We start from the raw sequence: 15,299 nt of genomic DNA, 5'->3' as shown, positions 1-15,299 counted from the left end.
TTTTGGTGCCTGTTTGCTTCCTAGCAGGACAGGCTGAGGGGAGGGAGGCACAGCTAAGTTCCATCTACCTGGTGAAAATGCAGCGGGTTAGATGGTGCAGGCAGGGAGGTTAAGGCTCCTCCTGCAGTGAGACCTGGATGTTCCTCGAGGTCTTCTGTCGTCCCCCCTCAGTGACACGGGTCGCTGGGGGTGGCCAGAGGGCAGAGTAGCCACACCACTCCTTCCTGCCAAGGGGCTCTCTCCCTCCTGCCAATATTCTCCACACCTCGGGCGCTGAGTGAATGTCTGTTCCTGGGTCTTCCCGCAGCATCAAGGCTGGACCAGGGCTAAGTGAAGACGGAGGAGGGCCGGACTTCAGTTCTGGGCTGCTTTTTACCCAATTGGTTTTGTTAACAAATATGGATCAAGGCCTTGCCGGGGCTGGGCCAGGCGTTCCCCTCGGCCTGTGCCTGTCAGTGTCACCCGGGCGCTGACAAGCAGGCGTGTGACAGATGGGGTGCTGAGGTGGTGGGAGACCCAACGGTGTGTAAGTCAGCAGAACAAAGTGATAATCATCATTATTTTTGCCAATTAAGAGGCACACATATGTCCAGTTTTTGACATATTTGCAAATACGATATAGCTTCTGTTACTTTAGGAATAAAAAACACTCTGGAACGTGCCTTCTATTTGCATGTACTGTACGTGATCTAGGAGAACTGAGAGGGCCCTGTGACTTCTCCCAACAGATTTTTAAAGACTTTCACGAAGGCACCATTGACTTTGGACCCACCTACAAGTATGATGTTGGCTCTGCTGCCTACGACACAAGTGACAAATGCCGCACCCCGGCCTGGACGGACAGGGTCCTGTGGTGGAGGAAGAGGCATCCTTTCGACAGAACAGGTGCCTGAGATGTGTGCGCTTTCAGAGCTGGAAGAGGGCAAGTGATCAGTACCATAGAAGGAAGATCACTTTTCTTTCGTCCAGCGCTCTTTGTTATATAAATAACAATTCTCTGGATAACCCAGAACTACTCAAAAGTCATCCCAGATGTTAGCCCTAAGCTTTGGGAGTTGCTCCTGGCTCCCGCAATCCCTGCCTCACGGCTGTCCCCCTACACCACCCTGCCACCTTTTGTTCCCGGCAGGGGTGAGGAGAGAGGCTACAGCTCTTCCTCTCCGGCGCTTCTGCCTCTCACACTCATACCTTTTCTCCAGCCCATTTTGTTCAGCTGAACTCTATCTGCTTAAAGCCCCAATTCCAAATCAAATACGAGCGAGACACAGGAAAGATGAGAGGTTTTTTTGTTTGTTTTTTGTTTTTTTAATCAATTAGTGGTCTATCATGTTTTGAACAATTATTGATACCCAGCTAGGAAGTGCAGTTTGTTTAAAATTCGAATGCCTATAAACTAATACATAAACGACTAAGCTTTTCTGGCGAGACGGATGCTGAGATTTCAAGGCCCAGAAATCTCACCTGCAGATTGAGAAGATGCGTATTTGTTCAGATCACTTGTGTGGACATCTGTGCAAGAGGCTGGATGCCCTCAGGTTCTTAGTCTCTGCATCTCCTGCTGTACAAAGAGCTGCACATCTCCTGTTTCCCATGGGCCTGAGGCAAAATCCCCGCAGCAGCGGTTTCTGTGTTCTCACCCAGTTTGCCCGCTGGGGAGGAGTTTTCACCCCAGGCCCCAAGGCCACTTTGACAGGGTTTCAAGCCCAGGGGGTTAGAACGACTGAGTCTGAGACAGGAGGTGGTCCGTGACGCAGCTCCCTGGTGCACGTGTCTGTAATCGGCATTCACGAATGTTGATACAATTTTGTGTTGTATGTGTGTCTCTTGGTTGGAATCCCCGTGAGTAGCTGGAGAACTCAACCTTCTGGACAACGATCTGGACGCTGACAGCAAAGTCGGACACACCTGGTCTCCTGGTGCCCTCAAGTATTACGGCCGAGCAGAGCTGCAAGCGTCTGACCACAGGTATGGTCCTGGCTGCCGTGGGCACATCCTCTGCTGAGGAAGGCGGGGTCAGCTGCTCCCCGCAGAGAACGGCCCTGCCTTCCCTATCCGAATGCGTGTGTGTGCGTGTGTGACACACAGTAGAGAGCAAAGAACAGTATGACAAGTAGCTGTGTACTTGCCACTAAGAATTAATCACCGTTAACACTTTGTCATTGCTCCATGTCACAGGTAACATCTATTATGAAAATTGCGAAGACACAACCTGTGGTATTTTATGTCTTTTAAATTCTGATACATTATGTCATCATGCAACTTGCTTTTTTTTGTTACTTACCATTTTTGAGATACAGTCACGTCATTACTAGAGATCTGACTCTTCCATTTGTAACCGCTGTCCGGTATTCCGCTAACTCTATCCATGTGATTTGCCCATTCATCTACCGATGAATATTCTTCCCAATGTTTCATTGTTACAAACACCATAGGGTTTTACGGAGTTGCATTCAGGGTTTCGGATGCTCTGAGCTGTTGCTTTGGCCTAGTGCCTTGTGGATTAAGGATGGAACACAGCAGCAGAGGTCTGTCAGCTCGGCATGCACCGGGACTGGCCACAGAGGGAGGTTATTCTTATAGAACATCTTTAAAGACAGAAGATGGCATTTGACCTTCCCAAGGCTGCTGCCAAAACTATCATGTCAGTTTCAACTTTTACAAGCAAAGAAATTAAGGAAGAGAGTTGGTGGTGAGCAGCTGGTCAGTCACTAGGCCGAAATCTTTCCATGCTTCTGATTTCTGGCTGCTGTTGCAAATACATACCTAGAAATGAGCGTGGGGAAATCTACAGATGTATGACTTTCAGGTTTGCTAGTTCAGCGAGTATATTTAGAAGCATTCATTTAACCAGTATTTATTGGGGGGCCTTATATTGATATATAGGCCCCGTTCCTGGCACTGAGGAAAAGCAGTGAACAAAACAGATGATACCGTGCTCTCAAGGAATTTTCTAGTGAGGACAGACAGACAAGAAACAGAAGTGTCATGAATGAAAAAAAAGTAGTGGCCGGGTTCAGTCAAGGGGTTGGTGCTATTACACACCCGGTGTTCAGGGAAGGTGCCTCTGGTGACCTTGGAGCCAAGACCTGAAGGAAGTGAGAGTGGGAGCTGTGTGGGTATCAGGGAGAGAGCATTCCAGAGCGGGAGTGTGGAGTGAACATCTAGGAGTTCGGAGAAGAGAGAGGCTGGAGAGAGAAGAGTGAGGGGAAGAGTCATAGGAAACGAGGTGAGATGAACAAGAGTCAGCCTGCGTGGAACCCTGTGGGCCATAAAAAGGACATTGGGCTTCACTCTGAGCGCGGTGGCATTGTGTGGCCAGGTTAGACCAGAGTCACCTGAAGAAACTCCAGCGGGGCCAGCATGGAAGGAGGGAGGCAGGGAGGAAGCTAGGGACGGGGTGGCTTTGGGCCAGGGTGGTCGTGGGTTGCCATGGTGAGCAGTGGGGGGTTCTGGATAGGTTTTGAAAGTGGAGCCTGCAGAACTGGCTGATGGAGTGGATGTGGGGTGTGAGAGAGACGAGGTGAGGATGAGTCCAGAGTTTTTGGCCTGAGCAGCTACAAGGATGAAGTAGCATTTACTTAGCTGGGAAGACTGGGCAGTGCGGATCTGAGCATCCTGCTTTGAGACGCGTCTTAGACATTTATTGATTTTTCTAATTACAAAACCAGAACATCTTGGTTCTTGACAATTAGGGGAAATATACACAGACAAGTCATCCATAGTCCCAAGCCCTGAGACCATGCCTGGTGACAGTTCGTTATGTGTCTTTCCACTGCATTTTCCACGTACATTTTGCACCGAAACGTTAACCTGTGTGTAGTGTGTGCTCACGTGCACGCAAGCTTGTAGATGTTTAAATGTGGATGAGAAAATTAGGACTATGTTATATGAACTGTTAGCATTTGCTTTCTTACTTGCTACATTAGTTTTTTTAATTAAGCTTTTGACTGTGAGGTAGTTACAGACTCGCATGCAGTTATAGGGAATAATGTGGGGATCCCGTGCACACCTTACCCAGCTCCCCACAGCGGTAAGGCCCTGTAATCTACAGCGCAGCCTCACACCCAGATGTTGGCTTCCATATGGTCGGGACAGAACGTCTGTCACCACGGGGACCCTCGTTTCCCTCCCTCCCACACTCCTTCCTAACCCCTGTCAACCACTCGTCTTTTCTCCTTTTCCAGCATTTTGTCATTGCAAGAATGTTATAAAATGGAGCAGAATTGGGGGACCGGCTTTTTTCTCTGGAGCTTCTTCCAGTTGCTGGTGTAATTGGTCCCTTTTCATTGCTGAGTGAGTGAGGCTGCCTTCCCGTGTCCGTACCCACTTTCATCAGAGATGCTCCGCTTCTAACACATGAGGCGCCTCGGGAAAGTGTTTCTCCCACAAAAAGTTTTAAAAAAAACCCTCAGCGCATATTCCTGTGTCAGATTTTTCTCCGTCTTCTTTTTTCTTGCTTCTAGAGGCAAAAAAAAATCTAATAATAGTAATATGAATTTGGGGGGATATGACTGATTTACCACCCATATCTCCTAATTTTTTCAATGTTCCCTGGTTTTAAAGGTTGCCACCGTATTCTATGCTATTTTGTATTATGCTTTGTTTCCACCTGATCTTGTTAATGTCTTCACTAAGATTACATAATCTTCATAAGAAAGGATTTTCTAAATTTTTTGTAGAGTAAACCCATCCCTATATAAAAATTACAACAAGGTTTGCATTATTTCCTGCTGATCTGTTTTCCTGTGTATGTCAGGTAGATTTCTGCAACATTATTCGTAATGAGTGCATGGCATATGGTCGTGTGGCTGCATCGTAACCTAACGCACTCCCTATCCTGGGACAGTTAGATTGTTTCCCCTTTGTCCCTTCCACCAGCAGTGCTGTAGTGATCAACCTCGTGTATAAATCTTTGTCTGACCGTCTGGTCATTTCCTTAGAACAAAGTTCTAGAATTGAGAGTCGTTGGTCGAAAGATGAACATTTTTGAGTTTCCTAACACAGGTTGCCAAACAGCCCCCCAGAAAGCTTGAACCCCTAGCCCAGGGAGAATCCCCTCTTCTCGGCAGTCCTGGGGCTGCACGTAAAGAAGCTTTGCTCATGGCTGGTGGGGTTTTCTCTCACATCATCCGTAGATAGAAATGCCGAGAGAGTAAGGTTGGGGAAAGACAGACTGAAACCCCGGGACCGGAGAGCTTAGTTCCGGGGACCGTGGCATGGGGAGGGGGCCACATACACAGGCTGTGTCATGGTGTAGGTTTACTGTTGACAGTGGCGTCGGGACGGAGCCAGGGCTGGGGGATGTCTTGTCCCGAGTTAACGGTGCCCCGTCTTCCCTCCGTGTCTGACGCAGACCCGTGCTGGCCATCGTGGAGGTGGAAGTGCAAGAAGTCGATGTGGGTGCTCGGGACAGGGTGTTCCAGGAAGTGTCCTCTTTCCAGGGCCCCAGGGACGCCACCGTCGTCGTCAACCTTCAGTCGCCAACCTCCGAAGAGAAAAACGAATTTCCCGAGGACGTGCGCACGGAGCTCATGCAGACCTTGGGCAGTTACGGGACGATCCTGCTTGTCAGGTAGGGACGCGCGCATGGCGGGGCTGGTGCGCGCCGCGCTGGAGGGCACACTCCCGGGCTGACCTGGCGAATCTCATTTCTCCCAGGATCAACCAAGGGCAGATGCTGGTGACTTTTGCAGACAGTCACTCGGCGCTCAGCGTCCTGGATGTGGACGGAATGAAGGTGAGCTGTGCTCGGTCACCCGGGGAGCGGGGCTGCTTGTCCCCGTGGGCTTCTTGTGCTTTCACGTGGCCGGGTCTGCGGGTGTAGACGCCACAGGAGGGCGGGAGCTGGGCCTCTTCATGCCGGCATCTGATTCCGGTAGCGTCGTCAAGGTGTCTACTCTCCAGCCCTGGCTCCTCGCAGAACTGGGGAGAAAGAGCAGGTTTGGGAGCACAGCCCCGCCGTGTTACTGGGTCTGTCTGCGCTCGCACCCTCCCATGGGAGTGTTGTGAGCCTTCTCTTCAGAGCACGTGGTTTGGGACATGCAGCTCATAGGTCGTTTCCGTTTTGATAATATCCTGGTTTTAAGTTCACGTGGAATGAAAAGTGACAGTTCAACTTTTCTTCGGGCCAAACGTGAGCTGTGCTGGGCCCGCCTGAGGTCTAGACCCTCGGTCTTCCTTGGCAAAAGTGAAGGTGGGCCAGGCTCCCGATGCATGCGTTGGAGCGAGAAGCACTTGGGGGTCAGAGGGTCTGACGTCTGCGCTCATTCACAGGCGGCCTCTCTGTCCTCACAGGTGAAAGGCAGAGCTGTGAAGATTCGACCGAAGACCAAGGACTGGCTGCAAGGTTTGCAAGAGGAGATCATTGGAAAGCGAGACAGCGTGGCCTCCGCCTCCCCCACCGCCAACTCCTGTCTGCTGGAGGAAAACTTCGACTTCACGAGTCTGGACTATGAGTCAGAAGGTGAGTCATCCTGCGAGTGAGGACTTCCCGGTGCGTGGGGTGAGGCGGGCAGGCGAGACGTTCTCCCAGCAGCCGACACGAGAGCCCCAGGCTCCGTTCTAAGACCCGCCCTCGGGAAGGTCAGAGAGGATGCTTAAGTTCAGGCTGGCTCTCCATGCCAGAGCTGGGCGGTATTCACACGTAGGAGTGGTGCACGCGATGACAAGTAAGATGGGAGGCGTCTAAAATGACACTGAAGACAGTCTGGAGACGTCAGGGCTGTGGGCTTGTCCTGTGTCTCAGGCATCCGTGGAACTGGGGTCCCAGCCCTGCTGCCACGTGGGTGCCCTGGGCCGCTGGCGGCTAGGCCCTTTCCCCTAACTGTTCGCTGTGACGTTTCCTTCTCCGAGGGGATATTCTCGAAGACGACGAGGACTATTTGGTGGATGAGCTGAGCCAGCCCGGGGTCTCAGATAGTGAAGCGGGCGGAGACGAGCTCGCCGACGCCCCCAGCTCCATGGCAGTGGCGCCGCCCAGCCGGTCACCGGCACTCACCAAAAAGAAGCAGCATCCAACCTACAGAGGTAGCTTGGACCTTCCTTTTCTAAATCACCTCTGGTGTAGCGATCACTCTCTCAGCAGCCGGGCATCCCGTAATGCCGATCAAGTATGCATGGCCCACGAACCAAGGGGTGAAAGAGGTCACAGCAAGGGGTGAAAACTGGGCTCTGAGAAGGAATCCAGCTGCCGCCACACTCATTTCCTCTAGTGATTTAAGTTTTTTCCAACAGCTGCTACCCCTATAACGTACCGGATTCATGATCATTAGTTTCCTCTGTGCAATTTAAATTGTCATAGCTCTGAACTGGTTTTACATTTGTGATTTTTTTCCCTCTCCAAAACTTTTCTGATTCAATCCCATAAGAGACATATTCAATATCTGTGTCCTGAGTTGCTGGTATCTGGTTATATTCATATAACATTATATTATTATACAGTAATAGTACACCTTAGCATCATTATGTCATTTTAGACTTAAGAGGGACTGAAAGTCATTGGGATTGAACTCCAGGTCCCTAGATAATTAGAGTAGTTCAGATTCCGCATCAGACTCTTCAGCTCAGTTTCAGCCACAGCCACGAGTGCCTTCCAGCTGCTGGACATTGTGTCTCCCCCTTGGAGGAGAGCAGGTGCAGGGGCTTAGCCACGTGTCAGGACCCTTTGAGCTGCGGCTGAGAACAGAGAACAGAGTTGACAGTAAGATGCTTCCCAGGAAAGGTACTTCACTGGGACAGGTACAAAGAACCCCCAAGCCTTTTGACTGTATTTGGTCCCAAACCCGGTCCGTAGCCTGGCTGCATTGAACCAGAGGGGGCTTTTAAACTTACAAGTGGCTGAGCCCCGTCACAGAGATGTGGGTTTGGCAGGTGTGGGCCGGGACCCTGGAAATCTGGCAACTCATGAAGCTCCGCAGGTGATTGGGAACACATATCCAGGTTTGGGGACTGGATTCATCAGCAAATCCAGGGGGTTCTGCACGTTGCACGTCCAGAGGGCTCCTGCCCTAGAGTGAAAGTGGCTGGAGGGATGTGCTCTTGAGACAAGAAGCAGTCCTCTTCTCCAGCGTGGCCATCATTCAGGCATCCTCTCAAGGGCTGGGCAGATGCGCCCCTTGGAATGAAGAATTAATAGAGCAGCATGGGGCTGTCACATGTGAGCAGCCTTGCCCCCTGGTGGACGTCAAGGGAACATCTCCTCAGTGCTATAGGGCGTTCAGGCACTCCCTTCAGAGGGAGAAATCCTGCCTGTCCCCAACGGAACGCCAGAGACACATGAGGTTGAGTTATTGGATTTGAGGGATGGGGTGTATGAGCCAAAATGAAATGAATCAGAGTGTGTTGTAGTGTGGGAGAGAAGACCTACAATCGTCCTGAATTTAAATGTAACAAACGTACACGTAATAAAATAGAAGCCGTCACCTCCCCACACCCCTCTTAGCCTTAGAAGGACTTTGCAGGGTGAGTCAGGACGGCGAATGCTTGGGCAGTAGCTGGCATGGGCTGGAGGATTTGGGGTTGAATGAGCAGGGCCGCTGCATGCTGGGCCTTAGCAAGGGATCGGCAGGCTGCCCTGCTGGCAGAGAAGTGAAAATATTCTCAAGTTCAGAACTCTTGTCCTGTTTCAGAATGGGGTATTAAGAGTGAGGGGCTCTGGTTTTCAACTGTCTACTCTGTGTGGAAGTCTTGTGGATTATTTCAGAAGGAAGCATGCCTACACTTTAAAATATTTCAGTGTCTCTCGTGTCTGGACAGCACACCTTGTCCACGGTTCACTGAATGTTCCAAGCAGGCATTGGGTACCCTCCCTCCGCCCCCCATGCCAGCAGAGAGGGACCCTGAAGCTGTCCCGTGGGAGGAGTTCCTGCCACTGCCGGGTCCCTGCAGACCTGAGTCTGACTCATCTGACTCACGCCCTGCCATGTCCTCCAGATGATGCTGACCTGGTGGTGTTAAAGCAGGAGCTGGAAGCAGTTGGGGACTTCCGCCACCGCTCTCCAAGTCGGTCTCTGTCGGTTCCCAATAGGCCTCGGGCACCTCACCCACCGCAGAGACCCCCCCCTCCAAGTAAGACTTCGCTTGCTTTCCGCTCACCACGATGCCTGCTGGGAATAATTGCGTACTTCCTGCTACTGCACAGACGGCTCTAAATCTAGCCTTTGAGTTTCCACAGTGCTTTTTTCCCCTCCTCGGGCTCCTTTTTGTCTTAAATCCATGGCAAGTTTGATATCAGAGATAGCTGTGTTTCTCATGGCAAATCACGTGAGTCCTTTAGAAAGCTGTTCTTCGTCCTCCCGGAGCTGTGCTTTTGCTTTAAGCTGCTTTCAGTTTGAAACCTTATGGGATGGAAAACTTGGGGCCACAGACAAGCTAGGGACATTTTGAGCTCCTTCCTCCGCCGCCCGCCATGGCTTCTTTCTACGTCTTCTCTCCTGGACTGCTGCCCACCCTCTCTCTGCATATGAGGACTCGAGTAAGCCCAGGTGCTCTGACCCATAAGGTGACCACACGCCCACCTCTAAGCAGGAGCCGTCCCGTCTGTGAGCCCGAGCCTGCTGAGAACAGCACTTCCTAGCCCGGGTCTCAGGATAGCACTTTTCTTCCTGGCTCCTCAAAAAAAGCAGTGCTTTGTCCCTGAGACATTCCTTGGCAATCTGAAATAAAGTCATGCCGTGCTTTTGATCAGTTTCTGTTTACCTCCACTGTTCACTTCTCCCCCTCCCCCACACCCCCAGTGTGACGGTAAACATTTTTCTAAGACTGTACTTTCAGAATTGGGTTCATCTTGGCTTATATCACAATAGTAATCAATGGCAAGCCAGAAACACGTGACTCGTTAAGCATATTTTTTTTTTACTTTTCTGAGTTGATACTCAGAAAAGAAAATATTAAATAAATAAAAAACAAATTTATGTCCTATATGATTGTAGAGATTTACAAAGAGATAAATCTAAACAATAAACGTTTTAATTTTACCTACCTAGAGATAATAGTTGTTAACCAAAAGATTTCCATCCTTTTTCCAATTAGATATATCTATATCTACACACAATTTTTAAAAATTAATTAATTTCTGGCTGTGTTGGCTCTTTGTTGCTGCGCGTGGGCTTTCTCTGGTTGCGGTGAGCGGGGGCTACTGTTTGTTGCGGTGCGCGGGCTTCTCATTGCGGTGGCTTCTCTTGTTGCGGAGCACGGGCTCTAGACGCGCGGGCTCAGTAGTTGTGGCTCGCAGGCTCTAGAGCGCAGGCTCAGTAGTTGTGGCGCACGGGCTTCGTTGCTCTGCGGCATGTGGGATCTTCCGGAGCAGGGCTCGAACCCATGTCCCCTGCATTGGCAAGCAGACTCTCAACCACTGCACCACCAGGGAAGTCCTCTATACACAATTTTTCATTTTTTTTTTTTTTTTTTTTTTTACAGAATTAGTGTCCATTTTGTTTGGTCATTTGTGTTTCATCTAATGTCTCTGAATTAACTGTTGTTGTAAAACATGACTTGTTAATGGCTGCAGGTATTATTTAATCTAGCTTATTCCCCTGCTTTGGGATTTTTTTTTGTTAGATTTTGCCCACCAAGTCTTTTAAAAATTTGGTCCTAATAATAGTAGTGTATTTTAAACCACTTAAAAATGATTGATCAGAGTTTATATCAGATTTAAGTCCTCCAGGATGTTAGATTAAAATTTTCATTCAAACAGTGCTTCTCCAGAGAATCTACATTAAGAAGCCCAGGTTATTAGAGAATCACAAGAGAAACTCAGTAGCGCCTCTGAATCCCCAAAAGCCATGGATGTACTCAGACCCTAACTGTGACCTTGCTCTCAGTTGGCTGGGAATTTGCATCGAAGCAGCTGCGACTTCACTGAGATTGAGACTCTGCCCTCCTTGGTCTTTACAGCTGGTCTAATGGTGAAAAAGTCAGCCTCGGATGTGTCCATCTCCTCTGGCACCCACGGGCAGTATTCGATTTTGCAGACAGCAAAACTTCTGCCAGGAGCACCTCAGCAAGCAGTGAGTTCTCCTGTATTCAGATCATAGTGAAATGGGTCAGCATTTCAAACCCAAGAGATTTGCCCCGTGGTTCATCCTCAGCCCCTAACATTATGCGGGATCACCTCTTTTCAGTGAATATATACATGTCTGTCTCTTTAACCCTCTGCCTGTCCACCATTCATCCCCAAACCCCATAACTTAGTACCAGGCCCTTTATAGGGTTTTTAAATGGTCGTACAGAGCATGAGAGAGAAAATCACGTTTGATGAAAACTCCCAAGTGCCCCTTCAGGGAGGGAATGTTGGTTTCCAGACCCACCTGCTTCTCTCCCCTCCGATGCTTGCCTGTGACCTTGGTGTATAGAGCAGGGGCTGACAGAAGGGGAAATAAGAGAAGTTCAGATCAGTTGTCTTGAGAGAAGAGGCTAAAAAGAGATCTAATGGGGCCTAAATAACGCAGTAGGGACATTACTAATCATAACAGTCATGTAGGGTTCTGGATGGCTGTGAGACCTAAAGAAGACGGTAGGTGAAGGTCAATGGACTAGAGGTGAGGGAGGGGGGAGGTACAGCAGGGGGCTGGGTGGAAGCTAACGTGTCCCAGGAGAGTGTGTAGAGCTGGGCCAGCCTATGGTCACGGTCACTGCAGGAGTAGGCGGTTGACTTCACCTCAGTGGTTTGTAGTAATGAAAGCAGGTTCTCAAAGGCGACCCAGAGGTCACAGTTAAGAGGCGGCAGAAAAGCGAAGAGGTAGAAAGAGCACTTTTGAGAAAACATCTGGAAAAGTGTTTTAATGACTCCGCTGGACCATGGAAGGAGTAGCTTCTGACTGTGTTTTCTGGCTTTTACCTGATTATTGAAATAAAGATAGAGGATGGTTTGTTCACGTTGCAAAATCCTGGAATCGTCCAGTTTAGGAGACGAGGGTCGTCTAAACTTTATTGTGTTCCCCCCACGCTTGATATGTGAGTGCTGGGCGGGGGGAAGAGGCTTGAGGGATGCGGTTTGGGTTGAAGTTGTGTTTTAATCACCGTCTGAAGGAGCTCTGTCAACTTCACGCTCCTGTACAGATGGGTAGGCAGAGAACTCACCAGGTGAGGCTGTTTCCTACCTGTGCTAATACGCTTTTTTTTCCTGATTTTGTCCTCAAGCCTAAAGCTAGGACTGGGATAAGTAAGCCTTATAACGTCAAGCAGATCAAAACTACCAACGCTCAGGAGGCGGAAGCAGCAATCCGATGTCTCCTGGAAGCCAGAGGAGGTGGGTGTTCCCCTGGGGCTCTCCTGCCAATTCTGCTTTTCTATTCATCTTCCTACTAAAAGGGGCCTAGAAGAGAAAAACACTCTTTTTTCTGGAGGCAGTATTCAGTGAAAGTACCCTTGAGCAACATTTTATAAAATTCAGCTACTAAGACTTATTGTCCATTTAAAACTATATATTTAAAATTCAGTAAGTATGTAAAAATAATCCCAATATTATTAGGCAGCACTTAAGGGAGAGACTGAAATAAACAAGGAGAGACTGAAATAAACAAAAACGAGTTTTAGAAGAGGTTGGTGCCCCAGGCACTAACTCATTCTGCTGGCTCTGTAAATAGAGATAGGTAGGTAGGCGTCCTCTTTCAGGCAAAACATCTGTTTTTTTAAATCGCCAGCAATTGTAGATTCTCTCAGGCAGGGACACTATCAGGCAGGGACCTCTTCTCTGCCGTACTGCCTATTAATTTTTTGTTGCTGTTACTTCACCTAACCCATGTTAACCGTGTTTTAACTTGGAATCTCCTCTGTGCATTCAAAATCACTGGTTATTAACATATTTTGGTTTTTTGTTGCGATTTTATACTAGAATCTCTTTTGCAGAGGGAAAATTATGCCCTCTGAAAAGCCAGGTGCAGTTACAGTTGCCTGATTTGCTTATAGCGCAGGTATTTAGTTTATTTGGAATTTCCAAACAACATTTAAGGAGGGCATGGATTAAGAGATTGAGAAACACTGTTATAGGATAACACCGTGGTTTCTTTTTTATTAAAAACAATAACTCAAATTGTATGGATGTAACAACCCAAGTGTCCATCAACTGATGAATGGATAAAATGGGGTCTATCCATACCATGGAATATTATTCAGCCATTAAAAGAATGAAGTACTAACACATGCTGTATCATGGGTGAATCATGAAAATAGTGTGCTAAGTGAAAGAAACCAAACACAAAAGGCCACGTATTGTGTGATTCCATTTATGTTCAGTGTCCAGAGTAGTCAAGTCTAGACAGAGAGAAAGTTATTGTGGTTTCCAGAGGCTGGAAAGAGGAGGGTGTGGGGAGTGACTGCTATGGGAATGTGCGGGGTTTCTTTTTGGGGTGATGGAAGATATTCCGCTGATTAGATAGTGGTGATAGTTGTACAACTTTGTGACTACACTAATAACCACCAAATTATATCCTTAAAAAGCATAGATTTTACGGTATGTGAATTATATTGTAGTAAAGGTTTTTTGTTTTTTGTTTTAAAGTCTATAGATGCAGAGGTTTGAGGTTTGAAATCTACCCAGGGTCCCAGCTTAACATTTTCTTGGTCATGGGCCCTGCTGAGATTTTGAGTTTTGCATCATCTACCCTGAGAAACACAGGGACACGTTAAACTTTGCACGTGATGTCAGGGCCTCACTGCTCCTCCCCTCCACAGACCCTACATCATCATCCCTGTTGAGAAGGTGGGAATGAGAAGCTGGGGGCCAAACCTAGCTGGTTGGTCCTGACAACCTTGAAAGATTTATTTTTAGATAGCAAAGAAATACATTGCATTAGTAAATTATCCTTAGAATAAGGATAATTCGATGCCTTGTCCTTTACACTTTAGCCGTGCAATTGTATGTTTCAGGCGCCCCAGGAGAAGCCCTAAATGCCACAGCCTTGACGGACCAGGGATCTTCCAAACCAGAGCCCACAGCGGGGGTGGCCCCACTCCTGCCCCGTCGGCCCGCACCCAGAGTTCCTGCCATCAAGAAGCCAACCTTGAGGAGGACAGGAAAGGTAAGAACCTGGTTGCACAAGCCTGTTGCTCCTGGGTTGCTCAAATGTCTTGTTAGATAAGAATTCCGTCTCCGATGGGTCTGGTCTCTTTACACATGTTCACGAGTCCCAGACACAGCCCCATCCTTGAGGAAAATGCCCAGCAGTCGCTTTCTTCTTCGCATTCCTGCTGCTTCTTGGCTCAAGCTGAGCAGAAACATTGGGAATTTCTCACCAAGACAGGAAGAGCTTGGCGGTATCACGCCGCCCAAATGTTCCATTTCAGTTCCCAAACCGAACCACCATGGGGTGCTTTATTCCAGGTGTCCCAGTGATTCCCATTTGTGTGTGGTCTGTGTCCTATGCCCACGGTTTGACTTGTACAGACTTTTATTTGCATTAGAAAAACAATCACCGGTTCCTGGATTGGCCATGTTGACAAGCGCTTGTGCGGCCCCGGACCCTGGAGGCTCGACAGCTTTTCTTGCCACTTTTCTTGCAGATTGTTTTTTGCTCTCGCTCTCAAGCTTCTCAGCCTTGCTTGCTGCTTCAAAGACATGAGTTTGTCAGGACAGTAGCAGCCCAAAGACTGGCACCTCTAGAGGCATCTGGATCTTCCGTGTGAGCTCAGTGTGCTAGTCACGGACACCCGGTAATCCCTCGGCTGGTCATTACAGAATGGCTGCTTTTCCACCTGTACAAAGCATGAGCGTGGTTTGGGCGTGTGGTTCTTACAGAGCCTGCTCTGTGTTTTCTGGGTTGCTCGCTGTCCCACGTCTGCACATGCATCTGCCTATTTTCCACGCCTCCTTACACAACACACCTCTTTCCTCCTCTTCTCTATTCTCGCTTTGTCTTCAAAGCCAGGGGTAGAAACGGATTCAGTTTCCCCACCCACTGCCCAGGAGCTGCAGTTAAAGGCCGTCGGAGAAAGGGTTGTTTCTGCAGCTAGTTTTCTAAAGAACCAGCGGAAATACTGAAATGCGGATGCTTAAGCTACCGACAGCCGTGTGTGTACAAAAGCTTCCTCTGGCCTCGTGCAGTTGTTTTCTTTGTGATCCTTTTGAATCAGAACCAAGGAAGTGAAGTTCCTGTATGAAATTTTCCATTCTTCTATATTTAAATATCAAAGATTCAAGGAGCAAGTGTACCCATTAGTCCTTCTGTTAGCTTAATGCCGTGACAGAAGCTACTTCATCTTAGTGTGGTACAGACTGAATTATCAAAGCTGCGGCCTCGAAGAAAAGTTTTCAGAGGTTCGCTGTTAATAAAGGAAGAGCATCACCCCGTTTCCTAGGTAAC

At 48.6% G+C, this 15,299-nt stretch overlaps 1 protein-coding gene across 8 annotated transcripts in view; it reads left to right on the top strand.

Annotated features, from left to right (window-relative positions):
• The window catches only part of SYNJ2 (synaptojanin 2), a 98,094-nt gene that overhangs the window by 80,948 nt on the left and 1,847 nt on the right, over positions 1-15,299 (top strand). For 5 of the 8 annotated variants that reach the window (XM_049695453.1, XM_033404129.2, XM_033404115.2 and 2 more), the window contains 10 exons: positions 729-885; positions 1,848-1,965; positions 5,354-5,572; positions 5,659-5,737; positions 6,295-6,463; positions 6,853-7,026; positions 8,932-9,066; positions 10,894-11,006; positions 12,139-12,247; positions 13,867-14,018. In XM_049695453.1, the coding sequence (XP_049551410.1) occupies positions 729-885; positions 1,848-1,965; positions 5,354-5,572; positions 5,659-5,737; positions 6,295-6,463; positions 6,853-7,026; positions 8,932-9,066; positions 10,894-11,006; positions 12,139-12,247; positions 13,867-14,018 (1,425 nt within the window). Of the gene's footprint in view, positions 1-728; positions 886-1,847; positions 1,966-5,353; positions 5,573-5,658; positions 5,738-6,294; positions 6,464-6,852; positions 7,027-8,931; positions 9,067-10,893; positions 11,007-12,138; positions 12,248-13,866; positions 14,019-14,499; positions 14,650-15,299 lie in introns of all 8 variants that reach the window. The other 3 variants (XM_033404123.2, XM_049695454.1, XM_033404120.2) reach the window with 3 other exon arrangements.

This window comes from Orcinus orca, chromosome 12 (genome assembly GCF_937001465.1).
Source record: "Orcinus orca chromosome 12, mOrcOrc1.1, whole genome shotgun sequence".
Classification (NCBI taxonomy): Eukaryota; Metazoa; Chordata; class Mammalia; order Artiodactyla; family Delphinidae; genus Orcinus; species Orcinus orca.
Note: the sequence above shows the minus strand (reverse complement) of the source record. Positions and strands in the feature narration are given on the sequence as shown.